Source organism: Cervus elaphus, chromosome 28 (genome assembly GCF_910594005.1).
Source record: "Cervus elaphus chromosome 28, mCerEla1.1, whole genome shotgun sequence".
NCBI classification, from domain to species: Eukaryota; Metazoa; Chordata; class Mammalia; order Artiodactyla; family Cervidae; genus Cervus; species Cervus elaphus.
Window position 1 is genome coordinate 60728782 of NC_057842.1, and position 26645 is coordinate 60755426.

The following is a 26645-nucleotide window of genomic DNA, read 5'->3' on the forward strand; positions in this document are numbered from 1 at the left end:
TTATTTGTTCTTCACTCCTTTTTATTGCTGAATAATATTCCACTGTGTAGATACACTAATTTTGTTGATCCATTCATTGGTTGAGGGATGCTGGGTTATTTCCATTTTGAGGCTATTACTGATTATGCCACGAAGAGTATTTGTGTTCAGGTTTTTTGTAGACATATATTTTCAATTCTCCTCGTTATATACCTAGGAGTGAAATTGCTAAATCATATGATAACTCTAAGTTTAGCCTTTTGAGGAAATACTGGGCTGTTTTCCAAGGTAACTGAGCCATATTATATTCCCACCAGCCTTGTATGAGGAATCCAGTTTCTCTGCACCCTCATCAACATTTGTTACTGTCCTTTTTTTATATAGTCGTTCTAGTGGTATGGTACCTCATTGTGGTTTATAGGTTTGCTTTTAGAATTTGAAAATTATTGAAAAGTCACAAGCATGTGCCAAGTAGTAAGAGTCTTAGTGAATAGTTTTGCACCACAAGCATTAACTGTAGATTTTAATAAAGAAGCAGCAGGAAGACAGTTTATTTGCACAGTCAAAGGCATTAATTAGTTGGATTTGTTTTATTAACACCTTTCATACCAAGAGTGGTAAAAGCATATGAGGGTGCTGTGTGTACGTGTATGCTTGTGGATGTGTGAGGGCAGGCAGGAGTAAGGTCCAGAACAAACCCTGAAATGTTATAGAAAAGCCATGTCTGACTCTTAACTCTTCCACCCAGATGTTGACTTCCAGACATATGTTGGATATAAAAATTTTACAGTTGTTTTTGTGGCTTGTTGAATCAGGAATCTTTTTAAAAGTAACTATAGTTGGTCTGCTTAATAAAAAGAAAACCATTCTGGGCAGTGTGGATGTCAGCCACATTTCTAATGAAAACAATGTTTTCATGTTGTCTAGAAAGACTCTTAGCATCTGGAACTCCAAAGCATACCCTATGACCCAAAGGAGAAGCTATGTGACAAAGAAAGATGGTGGACGAACTGAAACACTAATGCTACTACTAATGGCAACTACTCCTGCCAATATTAGTAACCCTTCACAATTATCAGGCAGTTCAGACTTTTCAAAGCACTTTCTCCATCTGTTAGCCAATTTTTTTCTTCATGGCAACCCTGTAGGCTAAGTAGGGCAGATGTTGAATCCCTCTGACTCCCAGATCCTCAGAGAACTTCAGGACCGAGAAGGAAAAGACTTGCCTGGGATCACACGGCTCAGGAATTGTAGCATCACAACTAAATTCTAGATGTCCTGTGTTTGTTCCAGAAACTGGACCGCAAGATCAGAGGTTAGGAGGACAGTTGTGTGAGAAGCTTGTCTCTGGCAGAGGAGGTTTTGTCTTTGGCATCTGCCCGGCTCAAAGCTGGCTGTCCCCAGTCAAAGAAGACTGGAATCGTCAGCCCACAGGGCATCTTGCTTCATCCCCAGACAGCTCACAGGGATCTGAGGGATTTGCGAGAGCATTAGCGTTAGGGACTTTCCCGGAGGTTCAGTGGTTAAGACTCTGAGCTTCCATGCAGGGGGTTGTGGGTTTGACCCCTGGTCAGAGAACTATGTCTTACATGCCCCGCGGCATAGCTAGAAAGTTTTTTTTTTTTTTAAAGAGCATAAATGTTACAAGTTTTGGAGAAGATCCTCAGGGTATTGCTAAAAGGATCCAATTCCTGCAGCTTCTGCCCAGCATCTAATATTGAAACCAAGAAAGGAGATAGGATTGAAGCTTGACCCCAGTGGCTGGTGCTTCTAGTTGGGATCTCTAGACGAAAGAGGTGCTTCTTTTCGCCTTTTTCTGCAACATTTGCGTCTCTGTCCTGCCTCTCCAGTAGCCCCCGTGCAGCACACCAGAGTCATCAAGAAAGTGAGATGTGTATTGAGAGGCGCGAGCTCATCACCAGCCTGTAACAAGCGTGCAGAGGCGGCAAAGGTCACGGGGAGGCCCAGGAGAGTCGGGGTTTGGGAGTGGGAATTCTTTTCTCTTCTTTGGCCTCGTAACTGAATTTGCTGCTGGAGGTTATACTTCTCATCCAGTTCTTAAATGATATTTTTGTTTCACTGGAAGAGAAGGGATGTGGTTTGGGCACTAGAACCCAGGGTAGGTGTTGGCAGGAGAGATAAAGGGAACAGTTGATTTCTGTCTGGTGAGAAAGAAGCGCCTGCCCCTGGGGTCTAGCCGGCGGCATCCCATGGTCAGGCCCCGGAGGAGGAATAGTTAAGCTTCATTCACTGTCCAAATGTCACAGCCTCTTCCCACTTTTTGTCAGCCCTTGGGGCCAGAGGTTACCTGCACTGCAGGGGGCCACTCATTTCACCTTTGGCTCCAGAGCTGGAGCCCCCGGGAGTGAAATCCCCGCCTCTGGTTATTACTGACCCAGCCCAGAGTGGGTCCCGGGTGAAAACATCCTCCACCGTGGTCCTTACAGGATGAGACAAGCCGAGATGCTTCTGACAGTCAGAGTGAGTCTCCACTGAGAACCCAAGCTGGGGCACCACCTGTCCGAAGAGACCACGGGCCCCCCAGACCCCCTGGGCCCCCACCCTTCTAAAGAGCCTGGTCCGCTTTCTGCCTCTGTGCTGAGCCTCATGCGTGACTGACCACTGAATGTGGCTGCAGGCTGGCCGCTTAACAGGTGGTGCTGCTGGTTCACTGGACTTTGCATTCCGTCCCCTCACTGTTCATGAGGGTCCAGGGTATGAAAACTAAGTCACCTCCAAAGTGAAATCCTGGAGGAATCAGTGGGTGGAGGGACAGTAAATAAGATGTGAAGTCCTGCTGGGTCTATTTGGGTTGGAAAAGTTTGCTGGGAGAAAGGCAGGAGGGCCTCGGCCCTCTCGGTGTCCAAGGCCAAGTCACTTTCGCTGACTTTTGAGCCCATCTGGGGAATAGGTGGGTGCCTGCCAGCCTGGGAAAGGAACATTTCCCCAGCCCCTCAGTGGGTCTGTGGCTGACATGTATCTCCAGGGAAGACGCCGTCAGTTTGGAACTTCCTACCCTGAAATTAGCGAATAGCTGTGGTGAGGTTCCTGCCTCGCCTTTCCAAGAACAACGTCAGGGGCTTCCCTTTGGTAGTTGGGGTGAGCCCTCCCTTTCTCTAGGGGTCTCAGCACTCTTCAGAAAGAGACCAGAGTGGTTGGGCCTGGGGGGATTTTTTTCACATGGAAGAAAGTCTACAGTGGACAATTTTCCTTTGACCTCTTTGTAAAGCAGCTTGCGTTGCAATAGCTCCGCTGAAAAGTTACATGGCCTTTCGCTTCAAGGACTTTGAAACCAGCATTGTTGATTTTTCCTCTTTACTGTCAAGCTCGGTGCTATTACCATAGTGGTTTTTTTCATATTGGCTGTCTGGAGAGTGTTAAATACAGTAACCCTTGGTTTAGAAGGCCTTGAGACTTTCCTGTGGCCTGAGCCACAGGTATATATTCTGTCTGAAAATAAGCAAGCACTGTCTGGAGCATCAGCTGAATTGCTTTGTTGTCAGCAGAGGGGGAGACGCCGTGAGGCCCAATGTCACCCCCGCTGTGAACGCACGCCTGCTGCCTGGTGTGGGGGACATCCGTGTGGCCGACAGACAGGCCTCTGTGCTGCGTAGGTGCTGTCCAGGATCTGAGTCTGTTTGTTATCCAAGCATAGAAAAGGGAAATCAAACATTCTTTCATATCATTCTAAGCCCTGTGCAAACACAGCCCGTGGACAAAGCCCTTTGCCGGCCCATGACAAGGAGCTGTTTGTGCTGACCGCCCGTCGTTAGCAGCCGGAGCAGGGCTGAGCCGATGGTGCTTCATGGGCACTGTGGTGATTTCTGCCCTCCTGAGCTGGCATCGGACAGATGTCATGGGGCAGAGGTCGCCCTATGGAAGTTCAGTCAGAGCACGCATTGGGAGCCTTCAGCAAATGCCACGTCTCACAGGCTCAGAGCTAGGAAGTAACCTGACTGAGCCATCACACCCAGCCACAGGAAGGCAAATGATCATTTAGTAGGATTGCCTTTGTGCCAGGGGATTAAGTAACCACAAATGTCCAGACTCACTCAGGGTCTGCCTGCCTCTGATGCAGCCAAAGCAAAAGCCTGAGCTCAGGATTAAGGATCTTCCTCTCACTCCCCTGAACGACCCAGACATGACCCCGTAGGTTCTGAATACTAAGGGCCACTTCTTCACCAAAAGGATTTTGATCCATTAAACCCAGAACGGCCTGTCTCTTCCTCTGGTTATCCAAGTTCACTCGAGTCGACTTGTTCCGTCGGCTAACGCTCCGCCGTCCGGTACCGGAGGCACGCGCCGCACGTGGCTGCTGAGCCCTGGAAATGAGGCTGGTCTGAATGGGAGGCACACCCAAGTGTAAAACACGCTTCGGGTTTTGAAAACGTGGTATCCCCCCAGAAGTGAAATACCTATTAATTTCATGCTGATTCCTGTTGATAATATTGCAGCTACATTGGTCCTGTTCAATATGTTATTAAAATCAGCGTCACCTGTTTCTTTTCACTTCCTTTAACGTGGCTCCGAGAAGGCGTAAGAAGCCCTCTGGCAGCTGGCGTTGTTTGCATTGGACAGCGCTGGGCCGGTGCCTGAGCGACGTTTGGGTTTGTAGCGCCATCTGCTGGTATAGCCAAAGCAGACGCTCGCGTTAAGCAGGCGCTCAGCCCCTGAGCTGGGAGACACCGTGTCTTGGCCAAGCAACACTCAACCTTCCGCTTCCAGAAGCTTCTGGACGGGACCAGAGCTGACTCCTGAAGTCTCTGCCTCATAGGGAGTCCTGAAGGGCGCAGTGGCAGACTGCTGGAAGGTGCAGGTCTGTGTTCTCTGTCTCGTGGGTGCTGAGGAAGCTCAAGAACGTTGGTTCCTTTTCTAAGAAATACTTCAAACCGCCACAGGGTTGTAAAGAAGCCTTTAGCAGAATATAAGGACACAGATCCATCTCTGAAATGACTAGTGTTCTTTCTTTGGAGGATGCTCACCCTTTCCCTTGATTTGCAAGAATTTGAAAGTGAGACTCTTGCTGCAAACAGTATCTGCATCGGTGGTTTGTTGCTGTGTAACAGATCATCCCAGGGCTCCCCAGGTGGCGCTGGTGGGAAAGGACCTGCCTGCCACTGCAGGAGACGTAAGAGAGGTAGGCTCGATCCCCGCGTGGGGAAGAACCCCTGGAGGAGAGCATGGCGACCCTCTCCGGTGTTCTGCCGGGAGAATCCCGTGGACAGAGAAGCCTGGTGGTCTGTGCTCCATAGGGTCGAAGAGTCGGACACAGCTGAAGCGACTTAGCACGCACCCATGCAACGAATCACCCCAAAACTTTGTAGCTTCAAACAATCATTTAACATCTCTCGTTGCTTCTGTGGGTCTGGAATTCAGAAGTGGCTGATCTGAGCACGCCTGGCTCAGAATGTCTCATGGGGTTTAAGTCAGATGTTGGCAGGAGGCAACCTCTGGAGGTTTGCCTGGGCCTGAAGGATCCTCATCCAAGGTGGCTCATTCATGGGACTGATGAGGTGACGCTGGTTGTTGGCTGGAGAACTTGGTTCTTCTCCACCTGGGCCTCTCCACAAGCTGTCCTGAAGAGAGCACAATCTTAGATAGCGGTCCCCAACCTTTTTGGCACTAGGGACGAATTTTGTGGAAGACAATCTTTCCACAGACTGATTGTGAGGAAGATGGTTTCTGGATGATTCAAGCTCATTGCATTTATTGTGCCATCTATTTCTAATCAAATGCTGCCGCTGATCTGTCAGGAGGTACTGGTCCACAGCCTGGAGGCTGGCCCTGATCTAAGAGGCCTAAGAAGATACTGTGCAGCTTTTATGATGTCACCTCAGAAGTTGCATGGATTACTCCCACTTCATTGTATTGGTCAAAAGGCAGGAACATGCATCCCACCTTTTGACAGAGGAAGGTCAGCATCACATTGTAAAAGAAAATGTGAGAGAGTGGGCCATTTTATTTTCCCTAAATCTATAGTGCCTCATGGGTATATCATAGCACTGTGCAACTAAAAAGCATGTCCCATTTTGCAGATGAGGAAACTGAGGCTCAGAAAAGTATGGTCACCAGCCTGAGGTCTCACGTCTGGCAGGAAGGAACAAAAGCCAGTTCTAACTCCTCGATCACAATGATGTAGCCTTGCCAGGTTCTCTCCCCATGTCTGTCTCCCTTACGCTGCTGTAACTGCAAATCACACCGACTGTTTCATCTTTCCAGCATCCCCAAGGTGTACAGGCTCTCTTAATTCAAGTGTTTTAGATGATTCTTCAGATGATGTCTGTCTGTAAATTGTTACTTCACTGAGTTGAGGCTCAATGGGAGTGGGTTTCCACTAATTGTAGAGCCCTGCTTACAAAAATGCTGTGTCCATGACAGTGTATACATTTTCCATTGTTTCCATGCTGTTTGCTTCTGAGATCTCAGGAATGATAACCACACCATAATCTGTGTGTGCTCACATTCTGTTTGACCGTCTCTTCCGTCTTGTTTATATTTGAAACAGGAAAGAATCATCACTGCTTGCTTCAGTCATCTTCATAGTACTTGGTCATCATTAAAAAGGAGATTTTACCGTTTTCTGATGTTCTACTCGCCAGCATGAAAACGATAAAATCCAGCTGCCATAATCATGTTCTGTTATTCTTGGTTGCAGGTCAAACTTCCATTTCCTGTCGATCAAATCACCGACCTTCCGAGGAATGACTTCCAGATGATGATCAAGATGCACAAGCTGACGTCGGAGCAGTTAGAGTTCATTCACGATGTCCGCCGGCGCAGCAAGAACCGCATCGCCGCCCAGCGCTGCCGCAAGAGGAAGCTGGACTGTATTCAGAACTTGGAATGTGAAATCCGCAAGCTGGTGAGTCGGCCCGCCCTTTGCTGTCAGCAACCTGGAATGATCAAGACTGATGCGGAGTTTCAGTAGCAGAGGCCAGACAGGCAGAGAGACGGGCCACCATTCAGGGACATTCGCATTGATTTTTAAAGGCGTTCTTAACAAGAAATAATAGCTTTACATCTGTAATATATGTGTGGCTGTGTGATTGTGTGTCCGTGTTTTATATCTTAGCCATTTGTATGGATCACAGGGGCAGTCGTCCCTGGGCGTCCTCAAACCACCAACCTTCCCTGGTGGCTCAGCTGGTAAAGAATCTTCCTGCAATGCGTTCGAGCCCTGTGTTGGGAACATCACCTGCAGAAGGGAAAGGCTACCCACTCCAGTATTCTGGCCTGGAGAATGCCATGGGCTGTGTACTCCATGGGGTCACAAAGAGTCGGACAAGACTGAGGACTTTTACTTTCACTTTCACATTCCCATAGAGGTGCTTTTTTTTTGAAGTCTAATTGATTTATAACGAGTTTCTTTGTACAGCAAAGTGACTCCGTTATATATATTTAGTTTTTCGTATTCTTTTCCATTATGGTTTGTCATAGGATATTGAATGTAGTTCTCTGTGCTATATACTAGGACCTCGTTGTTCATCCATCCTATGTATGATACTTTGCCTCTGCTAATCTGAAACTCCCATTCCTTCTCTCCCGTAGAGATAATTCTTCTTATTTTCCATTCAGCGTGAGCCGAGAGCTAACATTTAGTGCTGTGTATGTGGACCAGGTATTTTTCTGGTCTCTTTCTGTAGCTGATCACGTGTAATCCTCACATCAGCCCTATGATTTAAGTACTACTTTATCTCCATTCACAGAGGAGGAAACCAGAGTGCAGAGAGCTTTGGTAACTCCCCACTTTGTGATGGAGCTTGAATGCAAGTCTGGTTGTCTGATCCCAAATCTTGTCATTGCCCTGCTTTCTCCTGCCTCCCACGGAGGGGTAGGTTGGGGCAGGACGCCAGCCTGCCACCAGGGGCGGCTCAGCCACCTGATCTCCTGAAGCCCTTCTCAGCCCTGGGGTCCTGAAGTCTGCACCTTCTGCCTCAAAGTGGTCATCACCTCTTCCCATGCCCGGGAGTCTTTTGTCTCTGGGACTCATCTCTGATCTTTCAAGCCTCCGCCTCACTCAGAAGTCTGCATTCCCTTCTGAATCAGCAACCTTAAGCTACAGGAAGTAAATCCAGGTGGCCTCTGGCTCCTGACTGTACACTTGAAGGCAGTCGGTACAGCCTCATTCAGCGCATCCTTCCTGCTGGCCCAGTCCTAGAAAGGCATCCCAGGAGCCGTGTCTGCGGCGGCCTGAAGCAGAGGGAGGCCGCGCACTGTGGTCGGGACCTGAGTGTGGGTCCTCAGGCTACACCTGACGGTCCTTTGCCTCCTGGTGGGCCAGGGTCCTGACGAGAACCTCAGAGCAAGATGGGACATGTGAGAGTGTAGGCTCAGCTCAGGTCAGTCGCTCAGTCGTGGCCGACTCTCTGTGACCCCGTGGACGGCAGCACGCCAGGCCTCTGTCCATCACCAACTCCCGGAGTTTACGCAAACTCATGTCCATCGAGTCGGTGATGCCATCCAGCCACCTCATCCTCTGTCATCCCCTTCTCCTCCCGCCCTCAATCTTTCCCAGCATCAGAGTCTTTTCCAATGAGTTAGTTCTTTGCATCAGGTGGTCAAAGTACTGGAGTTTCAGCTTTAGCATCAGTCCTTCCAGTGAACACCCAGGACTGATTTCCTTTAGGATGGACTAATTGGATCTCCTTGCAGTCCAAGGGGCTCTCAAGAGTCTTCTCCAACACCACAGTTCAAAAACATCAATTCTTCGGCACTCAGCTTTTTTTATAGTCCAACTCTCATATCCATACATGACCTTGGAAAAAAAATAGCTTTGACTAGACGGACCTTTGTTGACAAAGTGATGTCTCTGCTTTTTAATATGCTGTCTAGGAAAAAAAAAAATATGCTGTCTAGGTTGGTCATAACTTTTCTTCCAAAGAGTAAGCATCTTTTAATTTCATGGCTGCAGTCACCATCTACAGTGACTTTGGAGCCCCAGAAAATAAAGTCTGTCACTGTTTCCATTGTTTCCCTATCTATTTGCCATGAACTGATGGGACCAAATGCCATGATCTTAACTTTCTGAATGTGAGTTTTAAGCTAACTTTTTCACTCTTCTCTTTCACTTTCATCAAGAGGCTCTTTAGTTCTTCTTTGCTTTCTGGCATAAGGGTGGTGTCATCTGCATATCTGAGGTTATTGATATTTCTCCTGGCAGTCTTGATTCCAGCTTGTGCTTCATCTAGTCCAATGTTTCTCATGATGTACTCTGCATATAAGTTAAATAAGCAGGGTAACAGTATACAGCCTTGACGTACTCCTTTCCCAATTTGGAACCAGTCTGTTGTTCCATGTCCAGTTCTAACTGTTGCTTCCTGACCTGCATACAGATTTAGATTTCTCAGGAGGCAGGTCAGTTGGTCTGGTATTCCCATCTCTTGAAGAATTTTCCACAGTTTGTTGTGATCCACACAGTCAAAGGCTTTGGCATAGACAATAAAGCAGAAGTAGATGTTTTCCTGGAATTCTCTTGCTTTTTTGGTGATCCAGCAGATGTTGGCAATTTGATCTCTGGTTCCTCTGCCTTTTCTAAATCCAGCTTGAACATCTGGAAGTTCACGGTTCATGTACTGTTGAAGCCTGGCTTGGAGAACTTTGAGCATTACTTTGCTAGCATGTGAGATGAGTGCAATTGTGCGGTAGTTTTAGCATTCTTTGGCATTGCCTTTCTTTGGGATTGGAATGAAAACTGACCTTTTCCGGTCCTGTGGCCATTGCTCAGTTTTACAAATTTGCTGGCATCTTGAGTGCAGCACTTTCACAGCATTATCTTTGAGGATCTTAAATAGCTCAACTGGAATTCCATCACCTCCACTAGCTTTGTGCGTAGTGATGCTTCCTAAGGCCCACTTGAGAAACTTTGAATAAATGTTACTTGTTGTCTGGACTTGTGGAGACAGTGGGAGAAGGAGAGGGTGGGATATGGACCAAGAGAGTAGCACTTACATATACACACGACCATGTGTAAAACAGACAGCTGGTGGGAGGCTGCTGAATGGCGCAAGGAGCTCAGCTCAGGGGCCTGTGACGACCTACAGGGGTAAGATGGGAGTGGGGGGCGGGATGAGGCTCAGAAGGGATAGGATATATGTATACGTGTAGCTGATTCACGTTGCTATGCAGCAGAAACTAACGCAGGATTGTAAAGCAATTAAAAACTAAAGAAAAAGTTTTTTAATGTTACCTGTTCTCAAGATAGTCCTGGACGTCATGTTTTGTTTTCTTTTTAATCTAATTAACACCCACCAAGCAGGAAAGATTTACGCATGTTCAGTAGCTGCCATCATCTACATGATAAAGGCCAGGTTCCTCAACAAGATGCGCTGTGCTGTCTGTGACTCAATCTTCCCCTCTAGCGTCACCTTCCACTCCCTCCCTGGAACTGGACCCCCAGTAAAATCAAACTGGGTGCATTTCCCCCAGCCCCAGCTCCCGCTGTTTCCACCTCTGTGTTCCTGCGTCTGCTGAGTCTCCTCCACCTGGGACAGTCCTGGACTGTGTTTTTATGTGTCTTTTGTTCCTTAAGAGTCAGGTTGCTGTCTCCTTCTAGAAGCCCCTTTGCTGAGTCTCTGGTGAGGCTGAGTCTCTGTCCTCAGAGCCCTTTCTGATGTCTGACTTCGTATTTACCACATTAGTCTTGGTTATCTGTGTATCTGTCTGTCTCCTCAATCCCAGCCCTAGACTGTAGATTCCTCATGACCAGGACAGTCTTGATGATCTCTGAGTCTCCAGTGCAAGCCCCTGAAGCCTTTCAGGAAATGTCTGTTGCCCTCAAATGTATTGGACATTGTGACTGAGTCCTGGACTTGAAAATTCCTTCTTTTTTCAAATTTTTCTCTAATGTTCTAACAACAACAACGACGAGGTTTCCCAGGCGGTGTTAGTGGTAAAGAACCCTCCTGCCAACGCAGGAAATGTCAGAAATGCAGATTTGATTCCTGGGCCGCAAAGATCCCCTGGAGGAGGGCATGGCAACCCACTCCAGTATTCTTGCCTGGAGAATCCCATGGGCAGAGGAGCCTGGAGGGCTACAGTCCATGGGGTCGCAAAGAGTGGGACACAACTGAGCACACACATGTGACAACAGCAACAAAAATGTTTAATTTAAGCCGACATCAGGAAGCCAGACACCGCTGCTGGTGAGTGTGGGTCTTCTGGAAGCCTGCTTGGCTTAGTTGGGTACTCAGGCGAGGCTGGGCATATGCCTGTGGTAATGCTGGCCCTGCGCTCTTTTCCAGACACAGGAGTAAATCTAATCACCCATGTTTGAGAAATGCCTGACTTTTTGTAACTAGCTCTCTTCTCTGTGTACCTGTGTAGTACGGGACAAATTGAAAACGGCTAAGCCACACACCTGGCAGAAACTTAAAGCTCTGTGCTGACATTGCTCAGCTGAAACCGGAGGGCATCTCCTAGTTCTCCCCTGGCCTTTTTGGAAACCCCTTAAATAATGAGCTACCTTCCCCGCGGAATGTGAGCGTCACATGCTCACCCACAGTACACCTGTGGCTTAAAGCATCCTGCTCTTAACCGAGGCCTGGATTTATACGGCCTTTCCTGCAGAGAGCCAGAACACTGCCAATTGCAGCATTTTCTCCTTTCTAGAAAGTGGCCCAGGACACGTTGCAGGTTGGTGGGCCTGGAGGGGTAGGTGACTTGGCCAAGAAGATGCGGCAGAATTGAGACTGAGTTCCTCCCCGGAGGTGGTGTTGCCTCTCAGTTTGCTGAGTTGCGGGTCCAGGGAAGGAGGTCCAAGTTGCACAGCGACTGGTGTAAGATGTCCTTTCCTCGGGAGCCCTCCGGATGGGTTTTATTCCGTCCCTCCGCTTCCGCCAGCCCCCTGGGGGGCGGTGTCCACAGGCTGGTCCCACCCACTCACTCCCACTGGTCTCCCGCGGCGCTCACTCTGCTTTTGCAAACTTGCAAAATGTATTTCTGTCTCAAGTTGCACTTGTACATCTGTTTATTTTTCATCTCTAAAGCATGTTTTCTTGATAAATTTATAAATATTTTAGCAGGTGCCCTTTCCCCGTGTAAATCTCTATCTCCAACACACATGCCCACACTGCCTGCCAGATTGCATTCGTGTTTCAGCACGTGCAGCTCCCGGGTAGGAGACCCTGTGGCCGTGTGTTTGCCTCGCTCTCTCTTGCTGAATCTCTGCCTCTCTCTGCCCTCTTCCCTCTTCTCTCTCTCCTTCCCATCCTCTCTCATCCACTCCTCAGCCCTCTGCATACCCTTGCAAAGGGTCAGGACTCACTTCACACCCCTTCAAATGTCCAGTTTCTCCGTCCATTTCACAGCTGTGCGTCTCAGGGAGATTCCTTACGTTCTGTCCTTACACAGATAGTTATGACCACATTCACCTCTTATAGGGTGATGAGTTTTAGTAACACCGGAGTCTATATGGCATTTTCTCCAAGGAGAACATCTCAGAACCCTGGGCTAGTACACTAAGCCTGTCTTAGCACCTGTGTGAGCACTTTCCACGCCCAGAGAGACTGGGTACTTGAGACTCACTCCACAGTCCTCAGCCGTCCTCAGAGGACCCACTGTGTTCAGTCCGTCGGCTGCAAAGGCCAAGAGCATGCTGATGTCGGATGAACCATAGGAAACTGCAGCGGCTGAATTTTTTTTTTTTTTTTGCCATCTTCATGGTGTTTTTTTTTTTTTAATGGACTTGCTTTTCTAGAGAAGTTTTAGGTTCACAGAAAAATTGAAAGGAAAATAAGAGTTCCCACCTGCCCCTTCCTTCTGCTCACTCACCGTCTTCTCAGGGTGGTGTGCTTATTACAGGGGGTGAGTCTGTGTTGATCAATTGTAATCACTCAGAGTCCATGATTTACCGTAGGGCTCACTCTTGGTGTTGTGTGTTCTGTGGGTTTGGACAAATGTGTAATGACATGTATTCGCTGTGACAGTCGCGTCGAGTAGTTGTGTGCCCTAAAATCCTCTGTGTTTCAGTTATTCTTACCTCCCTCCCCAACCCCAGCCGCTGGCAGACACTGATCTTTTTGTGTCTCTGTAGTTTTGCCTTTTTACAGAATGTCTTATAGTTGGAACTGGTCAGTTATTTTTGACCTTCAGAAATCAAACCCTAATATATCTGGGGGAGATTTTCAACTATAAGGTTGGGAACTGAGAGTTTTCCAGTTGATTCTCTTCAGACCCCAAATACCAGGCAACTGGAATCTTGATTGTCTCTGGTTTTCTGGTGGGTGGAGACTTTGCTGGTCGCTTGGCCAGGGGCTTCCCTAGTGCACAGCTGATAAAGAATCTGCCTGCAGTGAGGGAGACCTGGGTTCAGTCCCTGGGTTGGGAAGATCCCCTGCAGAAGGGAAAGGCTACCCACTCCAGTGCTCTGGCCTGGAGAATTCCATGGACTATATATATATAGCCCACGGGGTCACAAAGAGACGGATGAGACTGAGCAACTTTCACTTTCACTTTTTTGGCCAGGCCTCAGAGAAGGATGAAGAGCTGCCGCAGGGAAGGTGTCAGGGACGCTGGCACATCTCTGTGGGCTGCTCAGAGGGGAGACGCCGAAAATATGGGTCCTGGCTCCCTGGATAGGGAGCTTCTAAGTTTCTAGATTCTGACCTAGTCATTCATGAGTGCATGCATGCCAAGGTGCTTCAGTCATGTCCAGCTCTTTGCAGCCCCGTGGATTGTAGCCCACCAGGCTCCTCTGTCCATGGGATTGTCCAGGCGAGAATGCTCGAGTGGGCTGCAGTGGCCTCCTCCAGGGGATCTTCCTGACACAGGGCTCGAACCCACGTCTCCTGGGGCTCCTGCATTGCAGGCAGCTTCCCTACCGCTGGGGCACTGGGGAAGCCCCAGTCCTTCTTGAGTCACACTCTAATGTAGGAGGCGAAAAACTGAAGCAGGACCCCCCCACAGAACGCAGGGTCTGCGCTGCTCCCGTTCAAGCTGGATCAGGTCTCCTCTTTTCGCTGTCTCCTCCAGGTGTGTGAGAAAGAGAAGCTGCTGTCCGAGAGGAATCAGCTGAAAGCGTGCATGGGAGAACTGCTGGACAACTTCTCGTGCCTCTCCCAGGAAGTCTGCCGAGACATCCAGAGCCCCGAGCAGATCCAGGCCCTGCATCGGTACTGCCCCGTCCTCAGACCCGTGGGTCTTCCCACAGCCCCCAGTATCAACCCCGCGCCCCTGGGCGTGGAGCAGTGCGCGGCGGGGGAGAGCGCGCCCTGCTGCTTGGAGCAGGGGGCGGCGGCCCCCGGCCCCCCCTGGGCCCCCAGCAACGCCTCGGAGAACTGTACTTCTGCTCGGAGGCTGGAGGGCACCGACCCAGGGGCCTTCTCTGAGCGAGGGCCTCCCCTGGAACCCAGGAGCCAAACGGTGACCGTGGACTTCTGCCAGGAGATGACTGATAAGTGTACAACGGATGAACAACCCAGGAAAGATTACCCCCAGTGACGGCCTGCCTGCGAGTTCTCAGCCCCGTCCCACACAGCTGTCCTTGGGTCAGCCTGCAGTGCTGTTCGTCTGTCGTCTGGAAGAACCGAGAAGGAATCTGGTGCACACTACAGCGGTCTTAGCAGCAATACTGTTTCTTAGTATTCTCTCCTCCCTTCGAGCAGGAGCGACATATAGTTACCCTCACAATGGTGCTACCCCTTGTTCAGGCAAGGGGAGACGACAGTGGCAAAGCTGTCTGTCTGTGGGTTCATTTCAGTCTTTACAGGGATGGACTAACACCTCTAGGACCCAACCGCGGATTTCTTTTCTCCGTGGCCCAAGTCACAAAGCCTATCTCAGGAATTTCTTCTGAATGTTCAACTTTTTTCATGGAAGACAGCTTCTATACACATCAAAGTTTTATAGCTAGACTGTACATAGTATATATATAATATATATGAAATATATTATCTCTCTCCATATGCAAAAGTCCTGCATGCCTCAGTTTTCTCCTCCTGAAACTGGAAACTTGGTTTCTCGTTTATAAACAGGTTCCAACATTCCTCTTTTGTCTCTGATGCTAGAACCGGTTCGTAACTGTTAACCTGCTCATTTTTCTTGCTTCACAGTTCAAGTTGTGCTTATTTATGGACAGAATTCAGTGTTAGAAGCTTTCTTTGACATTTTATTTCAGACCTTTTATTTCTTGTTGGTTTGGTTTGATTTGGGCACTCTCAGATGGTGCCAGTTGAGTATCATGGTTTTTTGGTTTTTTTTTTGCGGATACTGTATAGTCAAGGTCAACTTTGCCACTTGCACTGAGTTTTGGGTCAAACGTATTTTCTTAAATGAAGTTGTCACTTCAGTATAACTCAAGTAAACTGTATATTCTTTGCTCTTCAAAAAGTAAAACAGCTAATTAAAAAAAAAAAAGCACTCAGGTGATAATTATGTAGGAAAAACAATCTTGCCAAATAATGAATTCATCCTAGGATGTAGACAATAATCTGCTTGAATATTTTTATATTTCACCTCCTCCCCACCTTTTCCTAAGCAAAGTTAAAATGCAGAGAGTTCAGAGTTGATGTTCAGATTTCTAAGTGGGGAAAGAGTTTGGACATCTCACTGGAAAGTGCATTGAAACAGCGGGAATCGTGATGTTGTACCGGAACTCAGCAGGCTTTGGCTCCTAGATACCAAGTTAGAACTGGTTTCTCAGTCCGGGAGTAAGTCCCATTCATTTCAGCACTGCCCCAGACCTCTGCCTGCTCTGGATGTATAGAACAGTAGGAACTTCTTTGAAGGACTTAGCTGCTTGGCCACCCAGCCCAGGACCTGCCTCCCCTGGGACTCACCTGAGGGGCTTTGCATCACTGCCCTGGGGGTCCCACCTTTTTGTGGCTGTCCTGGGGTTGATGTGGCGGGCCCCGCCCGAGTAGGAGAGAGCAGGGCAGTTGTAGCCTGAAGTCTGTTCCTGGCGCAGACAAAAGCATTTCTTTCTCCCTTGTTTCTCCAAATGCTTTAAGTTGCATCCTGAGGTTTTCCCACCAATTCTCTTGGTCTGAAGGCAGATTTCATTCTGAGGCTTTGGATACAATGCGTCCAGGAGCCCTCCCTGCCCCTTAGCCCCACCACGCACCTCCCTACTCTCTCCTGATGATGATTTCCTTCTTTTGCTGCAAAACTGGTTGGCTTGCAACCCACAGAGAGCGGCTTCCCTTGGCTCAGGGGGCGTGTGGGCCCCTGGCTGCGTTTACAGGAAGGGGTGCAGACCCCTCGAAGCCTGTGCTGGGGGAGAGGTCAGCCCCCCGCTCCTGTGGGTCCTCCAGCTCGGCTGCGGGGAGGAGTCCCGAACAGTTTAATGTGGGGATGGGGTGGTGGGCTGTGGGGACTAGACGGTTGATTTTGTTTCTTCATTTGTGCCATTGTTTGGACGATATTAAAGCTGCATGTGAAAGGGGAAATTAGTATATGACGTAGGCGAAACGTGAAATCATAGTAACATATGTTTTAGTACTATTAACTTTTTTCTGTACAAATATTAGTGCTAAATGTTTAAATATGTATGAATGCCAGAAATTTGTTGGTTCATGCGGTAGGTTAAAAAAAAAAGGCTTTTCTTTGAAAATAGTTCCACTTTTAGAACCTGCCTCTGGGCTTTTGTTTTTTCTCGTCTGTGTGTGTGTGTGTGCGCGTGCATTTGTCTAAGATACATTTTGCTCCTGCTCTGAGTCGAAGCTACGGTTTCTGTTGTGGCTGTTGGAATTTCTTGGCCTAGTTCTGTGCTTCTCTGTGAGGTTTGCCTTTGGGGAAGACGGTGACAGCTCTGATTTAAACTCAATGTGAATGCCGTGATCCATCATAGGTGTGTGTTCTGGTGGAAGAGTTGGCTAAAAGGTGTTTTTTTTTTTTTTTTTTGGTTTTTTAACTCTTGTTGCCTTTTTTAAGTGACCTCCTCTTCTTTTAAAAAAGGAATGTTTTCTGCTCATATCATAACCAGGTCCAAACTGGCTCATTGCTGTCAATGACCCTGGTACCCACTCATGTGCATCTGGTCGTCTTGACCCCGTTCTGAATGCCCCCCCCCTTTCCTTTATCCTGCACTGCTGGCTTCCAGCTGGGGAGGGGGTTTCCTGTATATCTCTCCCCCCAACTCAGCCCATGGCCTCCTCCGGCCAACCCCTGCCTCGAATGTCTTCCTCTTTGCTAACCACACCCTCGCCACGCCTGCCATGGGAAGCAACCAGTTAAAAACACTGCTGGAGAAACTGTCTTTCGATTTCTTGGAGATTTGAACAAGTTGTTGGAATTTGGTTCTCTGTCCACCAGGAACAGCGACTGGCTTTGTTCAGTTGACGCGACGTGTCTGTGTCTCTTACTGGTCTGAACCATGTGCTTGTCAAGATTATTTCCAGGTTGATTCAAAGGGAGGACTAGCTGGGCACCATGGTCCAGGTTGCCTCAAGTGGAGTTTGAAAACCAGCCTGTCTCCTTTTCCTGGGATCCATTAGTGCAACCCAAGTCTTTTATGAAAGAGAAAAGCAAGTAAACAGCACGGAATAGTGTTTATGTGGAATGGTGACGTCTAGTTGTACCATTAAGGTTCTATCCTTGCAGATATAAAGAGCTCCGGCATTTATATTCCAGCCGTGAAATGTGCAGGAGGGTCCTTGTGACAGGCAGTTGTGTCTCCCAGTGGCTGGGGTAGGCGTGGGCTGCTGCAGCAGGGACAGTAGAGGTGGTCCTGTGGCTACTTAACATCTGCCTGAGACTAGTCCTCCCCTCGCATCTGCCTTTTTTCTACTTGTGTCTCCAGACAACCTCACTTCGTTCAGATTGGTCCGGCTTGGGCAGGTGCGTGCTTTGCTGTATATGTCTGTTTCTCTGCGTTATCTGGGGGTGCCTTGAATAAAATAACTTCACGACATACTGATTCTGGAACAAACCATGGCAAAAACAAACAAAAAAGAGCTGGAAAAGTGACTAGGCCACCTGCTCCTCCTCTTCTGGGTTCCCTTAATAATGACTCAGGCATCAGAGGTGATGCTGCCGTAGGGAAGGGTATTTTGTATCGTGTACAAGTAATTTATTAACTGTATTTCTAAAGGTATGCTGCTCTTAAGATGCACTATGATTTTGGATTTAATCCTTGTGTTGCTTTCCCAAGGAAGTAAAAAAAAAAAAAAAAAGCTGATGATTAGTATGTCAGCTGCCGCTTCTTGAAAAGGAAGGCAGGGACCAGCGACAGAATTCGCGTGAGGGGACGTCTAAAAACCAGGTGGACACTCTGAAGTCCAGCGCTATTGTCAGGAGGTCTAAACCTACCCTTTCTCTCTAAATGCTTTATGATTGCCGTTAAAGAAGAAGAAAGGAACAGAAAAAGGTGTGAAAATATACAGCTTTGAAAACCCCACTTGCTTCTTCAAGCTGATCCATCTGCTAGATTATGTAGCATAATCCTCTCAAAATGAGTAAAAGCCTGCAAAGCTCTTTAGACTTCCTATGGGTTCCCTAGCTCTATACATTATGCCCCATTTCAACTAGGAGCCACTTAATAAATGACTTCAAACTGCACCACTAGTACTTAACATTTGTTGGAGGAGTTGCTGATCAAGAGGGCAAAAAGAATGAAGTTTTGTCCTCAAATCACTATAAATAGGCAAAGAAACACAATTTTTTTTTTTAAAGAATAAAGCTATTCACTGGATCATGAGTTAGTCTTTCTTCCCCAAATTGAGGATTTTGCTGTGGGTTCCATTACTGGCAAGTCAGTGCCCAGTGGGAAGCCTGTGTGGAATTGGAATTCACCCGGGCATTCTGTGTGCCTGGAGGCATTCTGTGTGTAAGCTGTGTGTGCCGAATACTGCCCAAGCTAGCTCCTGACCCAAGCATCAAAGACGGATGCTGCAGAATAAAATATATTTGTACACAGATAGTGTGTGCAAGCAGTCTTTGTACATAGAAAAGACCTATTGCGGCAGATGGAGGATAAATTATTTGACTGACGGTGCAAAAACATTTCTTGCAAAGAAAAGTAAGTGTGTAGTATTTTCCTAAACTCCACCTTGGGAGATGGTATTTATAGCAAAGGAGTATCAGTGCATTTTCATTGTCATATGACAAGGATGCCGCCATGGTGTGAAGAAAACCCACTCGGCAGCAGAGGCCCACTTTCATAGCTCTGGTTTCCTGTTGTGACATGGTGTGTGCGTTTCACTTTCCAGCAATGGACAACCAACCTTGACTTTCCTTTCCATTCCAGTGGACTGACCTCAGATAACACAGTGGCCTCCTTAGACACAGAAGGGCACCCAGAGTGTGCATTTCAGGTAGACTCAACTGCAGCACCAGACGCTCCTGTGGGGACAGGAAAGGGTGAAGGGATTTGGACAAAGAGGGTTTTTCTTCCTCCAGTTTGATGCTAAGTCTTCTACCAAAACATGCCTGGAGGCAGAGGGGTGATCTCCACATGAGTCCTAACCATGCATTGTGCATGTGTGAATGCTGAGAGGCCCATTCATGCCCTGACCTAAAAGACCTGCCACTTCTATTAAGTGATCCGGACGCTTCCATGGGCGTTCAGGAGCTTCGGGCGCTGGTCAGACACGGTGAGCCGTTTGAGGCAAGGGCCACCTCTGCTTGCGAGGTCCTGTGGGCCCGTGAGAATTTGTTCCAGAACCAGTCTAACGCAAGTGCACCTCCAATCTATGCCTTACAAACTCCAGAGGCCATGTTCAAAACAGGGTTTTCTCAGTGTATGCAAGGGGCGACTGCCCCTCTCCTCTTCCTCCCCAGGTTGAACAATACGGACAGTTTTCACACATATCTACCTGTATAACCCTCTGTACCTCTCATAACTGGTCAACGACTGTAACAGGTTACATCAGGTGTTTTTCTACATACTTTTTACACAGATTCTATGCGATTAATGTAACTTAATTCAATACATCATTTTGTTGTACTAGTTCTTAGGCTTGTCTTTTTATTTCCTAAGTGATTGTGGTTTTTTCTTGTGGTTTTTATTGTAAAAATGAAATGGCTGTTGATGCTTATTCTCTGTAACTAAGAATTTTTACCTTTTTTTGGGGAAAAAAAAAAAGCATTGCTATGAACTAATGAAACTTCATTTACTCATTGTAAATACACTATTGTGCAAAAAATAAAAATTCACTCAATTGAATTGCTAGTGTTAACTGAATTTTGTCTAGACACCATTTCTGTTGATGAAATAAAGACATATCATTACGCATTGTAAACTGATTTTCTCTGATCCCTGTGTTGGAGATTATAGAGCCAGAGGCTTTCAGAACTGTTTCCTTCGAGAGAGGCCATGCCTCTTCCTTGTTTGGACCTTTACCTGCTACCTGATTAATCTGATAAGAAATCTTAAAAATGTGATAATGTGATTCTTCAACTCTCAATTTTAAAAATCCCGAATGCCTTTGAGAGTGGACAAAGGCACTAAACCCAATTTCCTGGCTTTGATATTGTGCTGTAATTATGCAGAAAGTCACCATCAGGGAAGCTGGGTGAAGAATATTGTTTCTTACTAGGGCATGTGAATCTACATCTCATAATAATAGGTTTAATTGAAAATAAAAAGTTGAATGAATGCAAATGGGGAAAAGGAAAAACCAATGCCAGGTACAGTGAACTGCAGGGCAGAGAGTTTATAATTGTGGTTAGGGGAGAAATACAGCTAAGCCAGAGAAGAATATTTGATCACTTGAGTCTGAATTTTGTTGTAAAAGGAAAACGAGATACTGAATGGCGGGCAGCCCAGATGACCTGAGTACGCTGGACTCATGAGTGGTCTGGCAGTGAGGATGGAGTCGTGAAGGCAGGAGATAGCAGAGCTGCTGGGCTCTGAGCTTCTGGATGCGCCCAACTCCATTAGCCAGGTGGGAAAACGGAAATTACAAGCTGCCAAACTCCACTCCCTCCGTGGGCTCCCCACTGAGGCAGAGCCTCAGGGAGCATCTTAACAGGATTAGCAAATATTCTCTGTTGTGAAATCACCATGGTCCAAACATCTCAGGTGTCAGTTCAGTTCAGTTCAGCCGCTCAGTCGTATCCAACTCTTTGTGATCCCACGGACTGCGGCACGACAGGCCTCCCTGTCCATCCCCAACTCCTGAAATTTGCTCAAACCCACGTCCATTGAGTCGGCAATCTCATCCTCTGTCGTCCCCTTCTCCTCCCACCTTCAATCTTTCCCAGCATCAGGGTCTTTTCCAATGAGTCTGCTCTTTGCATCAGGTGTCAGAGGTTAAGAAGAGTCCTTTGCCTGAAGGCATGAAGTTATTCCGTCCATTCTGGGGAAAGGGTGGGCCATGATCCCAAAATTCTCTAGGAAAACCTGTTCATTTAGAACCAACAGTCATTTGCACTTTCCACCTGACTTTAGTGCTTGTCGCAGGGAATGACCACTGTGGTTTGATACAGAATAAGGCTCTTACATCCTGCAGAAGGGAAGCATTCAAACACCACCCAGCCCCAGATGGGCAGCAGTCGTTCTCTTTCCCACACTGTTTTCTTAAAAATTAATTAACCTGGCTGCATCTGGTCTTGCGGCACGAAGGCTCTTTCTAGTTGTGACATACAGGGTCACCTTTTTGTAAATTGTGGCATGTGGGATCTACTTTTCTCATCGGGGTCGAACCCGGGCCTCCTGCGTTGGGAACACGGAGTCTCAGCCACCAGACCACCAGGGACGTCCCTCTCTCCCCTGCTTTGAATGTGCACCTTGGGCGTGAATCTACTTCTAGAGCACAGTGAGGGGTCTCATTCTGCCTTCTCCCTGCCAGCAGCTCTGTGGCATGTTGTTTGGAAAAAACCGAGCTGTTCTTGGAAATAGTTCTAGAACTTCTCACTCTTCTGCAGCTCATCACCCCAGCCCCTCAGTTAGGGTACATTACCATGACCGTACTCCGCGGCTCCCACAAGCTTGTGACGGGGTCCAGAGTGGAGTGGGCTTCCCATTCTCTGCACTGAGCACCTCTGTCTTCCTGGCATAAATAAACGTCATGCTTCCTGGTATCAGGAAATCAAGGTCCAGAGAGACAGAGAAAGCTGCACTTTCCACACCCCATTATGAAAGTCTTTTTCCTTTCATTTGAATTAAGAGCATCATCCCTTCCGTCCCCTCCCCCACCCCGGCTCCTACATATCTGGTCCCTAGAGTTTCTCTGATGGAATAGAGTGCCTCCCTGATGAACGCAGAGTGTCAGATCAGCTGCAGGAAGTGTGGCCAAGCAGGACAGCGCGAGGCTGACCCCAGAGGTCAGGAGCCCCAGCTGGGAGCTTCCGATGCACAGCCACGGCCTGACCAAGGGCTCCAGAGGGGATAGTTGGGAGTTTCTCCTGCCGTCTGAGCTCACAGACATACAACTTTTATTTCGCAGATGCCAGCTCTCTCCTGGGTTCATTTTTTCTGATCCCAGGCATCGATTATTTTTTCATAATAGATGAAAGTTCTAGAAGCATGTTCTGAAACAAAATGAACAAAATAGACTCAGAAGGGCTGGTAAAAGCTAGTCTCACCCACCCACCCATGACTCTGTGTGTGTCACAAATATCCCAAATCCAAACAAAATCCTGTACAGAAGATAGTCCCCTCCCCACATCACCCCAGAGAAGAATGTCCAGGTAAGAGGCTCTGTTCCCTGACAGCATCGCAGCATAAGATCTGAATCCCACCTGCCATCCCCTGCTCCTCTTCCAGCTGTGCTTGTGTCCAAAATCCAGGTCTAAAACTAAAAGGCCAACCTTTTCCTAATCTCCATCTTTGTCCCCTCCACAACTAACCAGAGTTCCTGACTTTGCATTAATGTGGAATGGGAACATGGATCCCAATGTAGATGATTCATTTTGTAATCATCTTTCCTAAAAATGTGCTACACAGGCTGACTGTAACGCAGGAGACCTGGGTTTGATCCCTGCGTCAGGAAGATCCCCTGGAGAAGGGAATGGCCACCCACTCCAGTATTCTTGCCTGGAGAATCCCATGGACAGAGGAGCCTGGAGGGCTACAGTCCATGGCTCACAAAGAGTTGGATATGACTGAGTGACTATCACGTTCACTTTCACAGGGAGAGCAGGAAGCAGCAATGGGGAGAAGGAACTTGGGTTGGGTCAGACAAGTTTAGGATAAAATTCCAGCTCATTCACTCATTCAATAAATATTCATTTATGTTCCTGCTGTGTCCCAAAGACTGCGGTTTAATTGTATAACTTGGACAAGTTATCCTAATTGTATAACTTGGACAAGTCATCTACTTCCTTATTCTTAAATGGCAATAATCACAGGGTCACAATGAGGAAACCCATGGCAGTGTCTAGACCAGAATCAGGGACTCCATAAAATGGGAGACTTTCGCCCTCTTCTTTAGATTCTTTGGCAACTGATGTATTATGGAAAACTTGTCTAGTAAAAGGTTCAATAAATTATAACAATCGAAACATCCATCTAATTACCCGTGTTGATAATGCTGTATCAAAAAAGACCTTCTCAAATGAGGCAAATAACCTAGAAGTCACAGAGATTTTAGATTTAGTACAATATTAAAAGTTTAAAGACACCATACACAGTGATAAGATATAAGCAGACTGGGAGAAAATCTTAAAATACGTACATTGACAAGGCATTAATATAATACCATAAAATAGCTCTTAGAAACCAGAGGAAAAACAAATATCTCAACAGAAAAATAGACAAGGATAATTCATGATAGAAATACAGATGGTTAATAAACATATGAACAACCTTACTAGTGATCATGGAAATTAAAGTAAAACAAAGGGAAACATTTCTAGTTTATCAGACTGAGGGTGGGGCTAGATAATGTCTGAGTGTGGAGAAAAAGTGCTAATATGCTGGGAAGAGGATAAATTGGCATAGTCCTTCCTGAGCAAAAATTGGCAGCATCTATCAAAATGTAAAATATGCATATGCCTGTTAAAACCAATAATTCCATTTCTAGGTACCTATCAAAGTATGTATGAAAGATTCATTGCAACATTGTTTGCAGTAGAAAAAAAGTTAGAATGGCTAAATTGTCATCAAGTATCTATGGTTCACCTATTGTGGAAAAGCATGAAGCATATACAACTGAGGAATCTCCGTGGGTGCTGAAGTGAAGAGTTCCTGAGACATCTCATTAATTAAGCAGAAGCAAGTGGCAGAGACATCTCTATAGCAGGATCACATTTATATTTTTGAAAACATATAAAAAATATATGTGGACATATATTTGTATTCAAAGACAGATTATGACTGCAGTGAGGGAGGAAGGGGATCACAGCCTGTGCTGTTAACAGTGATGGTCTCTGGTGGAGGGAAACGGGAATTGAGTCCAGGCGAGAGGGAGAGGTGAACCCTCACATCGTCACGTTCACATTTTACTCGGTGTTCTTTTATCCTGATTGAATGTCTTTCAATGAACATGTATAACTTTAATTTGAAAACTAAGAAGAAAGGAAAAGCCTCTTCTTTCAAACCATTAACAGTAGTACCCCTGCAGTGAGTCACACTCCCCTCTTACCTGAGCCCCGTGCAAGCCTCCGAGCTGGTCTCTCTGACTGCACGCTTACCCCCTGCCTTGGGCCATTTGCGCTGCTATAAGAAAATACCCTAAGCTGGGGAGAAATGTAGGGACTTCCCTGGCGGTCCAGTGATTAATAATCCACCTTCCAGTGCGGAGAAGGTGAATTCGATCTCCGGTTGGGCAACTAAGATCCCACATGCCTTGGAGCAACGGAGCTCACACACAGCGACTACTGAGCCTGCGGCCACAGCCGCAGAGAAGCCCAAGTGCAGAGTGAAAGGCCCCGCGCGCCTCACGCAGCCGAAAATAAACAAACGTGTAAACACAGAAAGGATAGAAATGTGCTGCTCATATTTCTGGAGACTGGGGATTCTAAGACACAGGCGCTGGCAGATTCAGTGTCTGGTGTGAGCCTTCTTCCTGGCTCGCAGATGGTCATCTTTTCATTGTACCCTCACATGGTGGGTGGGCTAGGGGACGATCTGATGCCCCATTTAAAAGGGCGCTCATCCTGCTCAAAAGGGCTCCATCCTTATGACCTCATCACCTCCCAAATGTCCCACTTTCAAATGCCACTGCACTGGGGGATAAGGTTTCCACATGTGAATTTGGGGGAGACAAACATTCAGACCACAGCAGCTCTACAATAGACTCATCAGAAACAGTGATTTTAAAAATATATGTATCATGGGCTTCCATGGTAGTCCAGTGGTTAAGTATCCACCTGCCAATGCAGGGGACATGGGTTCAATCCCTGGTCTGGGAACTAAGATCCCATAAGCCCTGCAGCAACAAAGGCCACGTGCCACAACTGCTGAAGCCCCCGTACCCAAAAGCCCATGCTCTGCGACAAAGGAAACCACTGCAATGAGAAGCCTGCACACCACAACTCAAGAGCAGCCCCCACCCTCCACAACCAGAGAAAGCCCACGTACAGCGACAAAGACGAAGTGCAGCCAAAAGTAAATAAGCTAATTAAATATACACATGTATACATATGTGTATGCATCAGACCACCACCATTCCTGTGCCATCAAACCCAAATTCCTTTCCATGACCTAGAAAGCCTGACGTATCCGCTCTTGCCCATCCCAACCTCGTCACAGCTAACTCTCCCCTCCATGATCACGGCCCAAGAGTGCTCCCTGGGACCTGAGCACACAGCTCACACCGTCAGTCACGCGGAGGTCCTTGAGGTGGGGGGGGGCAACACAGGCGGAGGGACTACTAAGTACAAAGGTCCTCAGCACCGTGGGGCTACAGGAGGGTGCTCCTTACCATCACTTTAACATCATGGAAGATCAGAGGCGTTCACAGGGCAATCTTCTTCCTAACGCCAAAATCTTCCTACTCTATGGTAGTAGTTCATACTGGAATCACCGGGGAGCTTTAAAAATAGTGGTGCTCAGGCTCTTTCTGCAGAGGTTCTTATTACACCATTTTCCAAAGCTTCCCTGCAGATTTAAAGTGGAATTGGGCATGAGAATGACTACTCCACAGCACCTCGGACAAGTGAAGGCATTCATTGATGAATGCCATCCATACCCTCTCCATTACAGAGGGGAGCATGGGTTCCTAAAACTCAACCAGCCTTCCTCCCCATGCTTACTGGGCCAGACTAAAAGGACTAAAAGTTTGCTGTCCATGCCCAGTAAACTCCATTCTTATAGAATCAAACCTAATAGAAACTTATTCAATAACCAACAGGCTTAGACTTGAAGAAACTGTGGGATTTGAGTGGTGATGGCAAGGAAAATGTCTTGGAGTATAAATCATGGCTCTTGCAGGTGGTTTTCCTGACCTTTTAAGATAGAGTGGATTTCTTTCGCAGGACAGTTCTCTGCAAGGGGAACGTGTGGCAAAGAAACGGTGGTCTCTACTTGAACTCATTTCATTCTGAAACACCAACTGCTACAATCAGAATGCATCTGATTGACCCTGAAAAATTCAGCTCTCTGAGACAGTGTAAAAAACTGTTTATAGTCCATGTGTTGAAAGTGGGTGCTCACAATCCTTTGCTTGATGCACTAATGTCTTTCCTTTTTTTGGCCGCACCATGAGGCATGTGGGACTGAATTTCCCCAACCAGGGATCGAACCCCTGCCCTGCGCTGGAATGTGGAGTCAACCACTGGCCCCTCGGGAAATCCCAACTGCTCTCATTTCTCATGAACCTCCCCCTGTTTGCAGTAAGTGTGACATG

At 47.3% G+C, this 26645-nt stretch overlaps 1 protein-coding gene across 2 annotated transcripts in view; it reads left to right on the top strand.

The window, feature by feature from the left end:
• BACH2 (BTB domain and CNC homolog 2) overlaps positions 1-20073 on the top strand; it is a 374567-nt gene extending 354494 nt beyond the window's left edge. For both annotated transcript variants that reach the window (XM_043889800.1, XM_043889801.1), the window contains 2 exons: positions 6635-6841; positions 13948-20073. In XM_043889800.1, the coding sequence (XP_043745735.1) occupies positions 6635-6841; positions 13948-14415 (675 nt within the window). In that variant the 3' untranslated portion in view covers positions 14416-20073. The remainder of the gene's footprint in view (positions 1-6634; positions 6842-13947) is intronic.
• The last annotated feature ends 6572 nt before the right edge of the window (positions 20074-26645 follow it).